Source organism: Alternaria infectoria (genome assembly GCF_024043175.1).
Source record: "Alternaria infectoria strain BMP 0036 chromosome Unknown scaffold_35, whole genome shotgun sequence".
NCBI classification, from domain to species: Eukaryota; Fungi; Ascomycota; class Dothideomycetes; order Pleosporales; family Pleosporaceae; genus Alternaria; species Alternaria infectoria.
This window is the reverse complement of record NW_026250724.1, coordinates 148,985-151,876: the sequence shown is the minus strand read 5'-3', so window position 1 is coordinate 151,876 and position 2,892 is coordinate 148,985. Positions and strand designations below refer to the sequence as shown.

The 2,892-nt window shown below is 51.4% G+C and overlaps 1 protein-coding gene across 1 annotated transcript; it reads left to right on the top strand.

Annotated features, from left to right (window-relative positions):
- Positions 1–408: 408 nt before the first annotated feature.
- On the top strand, positions 409–2,031 carry J4E92_010389 (uncharacterized protein; the record flags this gene model as incomplete). Its single annotated transcript, XM_051501727.1, has 3 exons — positions 409–718; positions 777–1,119; positions 1,167–2,031. The coding sequence occupies 3 exons, from the start codon at positions 409–411 to the stop codon at positions 2,029–2,031; spliced, it is 1,518 nt and encodes a 505-aa protein (XP_051348076.1).
- Positions 2,032–2,892: the final 861 nt, after the last annotated feature.

Sequence of the window (2,892 nt, the reverse complement as noted above, 5' to 3'; positions counted from 1 at the left end):
TCTACCAAGGTCTTGAATCGTTGTCACAGTATTTTGAAGCAGGCACGTGTTCGACTTGCTGCATGAATTGCCGCTACCTAGGTACTATCGCGATGCGCCACCAACGCCCCGCACCTTGTCGCCGAGTCTTAGGCGCTGCTGTTGCCTGGCACCATGTCCTCATCACCAACACTGAATGCACCACCCACCAATAATTGTGTCTCTGCACACGCACTCATGAAAATCGGCCTGCGTCGTCAAATTAAGTGTCCCAATTTGAGATTGCTGCCTTGCTGCTTGGTGCCTTGCGCGAACAGGCTAATATCGCGAAACCATCGCGCAGTCACGCCCGCGCTGCTGCCGATCGCACGCTTTTTCTACATATAGCGCTCGTTTGTCTTTCCCTAGTCTCTAGTACCACATATCACCATGGAACTGCCCGATGAACTTTACCTCGAGATCTTCTCACATTTGCCCCAGCACCACCTGCGCTCAGTATCTCAAACATGTCGCGCTTTTGCGACCATTGTGAGGCCGCTGATCTTCGCCACCATTCATCTGGATGGCTCTCCCCAGAGCAGATTTGGCAGGATGGAGAATAACGAGTGTGTCATGTACCCGGGTCGTTCACGCACGGTGGAGTTGGTTTCTTTGGAAAGTACCGTGGATGAGCTCATTGCGCACGACATTGCGCGGCATGTTCGGAAGCTCAAGTTTAGTCCCAAATACTACGTAGATGGTAAGCTCAGCCGATGGATATTTATCCATAGCCAGACGGATACTGACTGTTCTCCCAGGGTTCTGGTCGAGGTATCGCCATTGGCTAGAGCGTGGGCAAGATTACGAGGAGGACTTCCATCGAATGTATGATGAAGAAGACTTTGAAACTGATTCTGAAGGTGAGTATGCCGGAATTCGTCGTCTCGCCGCGGAACGACTAGCAAGACCCGATAGAGAGCGCGAATTGATCGAGCAGGCGGAAGCGATCTGGGCCGCCAAGGTGGAGGAGCAGCGCGTAAGGGCAGACGCGATTCTAGCAGCAATGGTCAAGCTCTTCGCACATATGCCGTGCCTGAAAGCTATCGAAGTCCAAGAGTGGCATTGTGACTTGGGTGATTATGGATTCGAAGAGGGCGGCGAGTGAGTATGGCCACATGATTTGCATGACACCAAACTAACGCAGTCAGCGATGAAGTGGACGAGCAGTTCTCTGGATGCGGCACAACCTGGAAGCACCTTGAACTCCTTTGCTCCGCCGTTCAAGCGTCGAACAGTCGCATCCAGAGTCTGGTTCTCCCCAAGATTGATCCATCTTCAATCACGACAAGTGCCGCCTTGGAACACATGTTCAGCTCTCTCACTGCACTTTCTTTCAACGTCGAGAATGTTGACTTCATGCTTGACTCATCCAGCAACCAAGCTGAATCCCTCGCTGCCTTGATTCGCTGCTCATCGGAAACGTTACAAACACTCGAGTTCCGCAACATGACTACATCACATCCACAACTACCGGATGTGGGCGAGCACTACATCGCAAGGCTCCTTGGTAGCGTCAGTGCCACCGAATCAGCGGATATCACACCGCTAGTCTTTCCGACCTTCACAACTTTGAAGCTACGAAGTTTGGTCCTGGACACACCGTCTCTCATCACCTTTCTATCCCGACAGCCGCGATTGCGATATGCCCGCTTTGAGTACATCTATCTCGCTACCGTGGGGTATAAGTGGAGCGATGTCGCCGAAAAATTGCCGTCATCGTGCAACCGACTATATATTGGTAACAGTGGGCACGAAAAGTGGGGGCCAGACTCGCCCGCAGCGTACAACCACATCAAGAAATTCTTACCGTTCCAAGACGATATGCCGGCTACATCAGGTTGGCGACTCAATGATGCCGCTTTTCAAAACGAGATGGATGATGAGATTCAACGAAATATGGATGGCGGAATGAGGTTTTTGCCACAGGAACGCTGGTTTCAGGGCAAGACGAAAGAGGAATGGGTGGACATGATGCGAATGGCCAGTGAACATGCAGAGTTTGAGAGAATTTGAGTAGTTTTCCAGGCAGGGAAGTTAGCTCTTACAAATACAAAGCACCCAGTGTCTTTGTTGTGAGGAGATTAGCATCGATACGAGTGAATAGTATAGACGTAATGAAGTTGGCGACGTATCAAAATGACGAGAATTTGGCCAATTTACATCACAACTCCCAGTACAAGACCTTGCTATAGCGCGAATATCATCATAAATGGTCTCATCGCAAAGAAACTTTACGCAGGCATTAGAGACATGCCCGCAATTGACCTACGTCGATAAGAAATCTATTACATCCCTGATCCCCCAACTCTTCCTGTCCCCTTCGCGTTGCGATTGCGACTTTACGAACTAGAACCGCGGCTATACACTCGTCCTCTTATGCTTGATTTGCGCCGAGCTAGTTGTACCCCCGAGTATACGTCGCCGGCGCTTCGTGAACAGATCCGATCGGCGAAGAGACAATTAGCGGGCGGAACGCGCGATCGCCAGCAAGCTCGTACATCGAAACATGTGTTGATGACGACGTAGCTTTATGAGCCAAGAGTGGTTGATGTACCATTGGATACCGGCTTCGAGGGGCTGATGGGATGATGAACGCGTTGCACCGGCAGAATGTATGGTTGTGTGAACGGGGCTGTGCAGTCAAGCGATGAAGCATTGACTTGGCCGTGCATCGCAGTTCGAATCGGTATGGATATCGGTACGGCTGGTGACTCTAGCGTAGATATCTGACGTCGTGTCGTGCGGCGATGACGGGTGGAAGCTGGGGGATGCAAAGGCGCTAATCTCCTCACCCGTCGTGATGACCTGGAGCGATCCGAGACGGTCGCCGGTAGCGTTTCGTATATGCGATGAAGCGAGGATGTAGGAAGACTC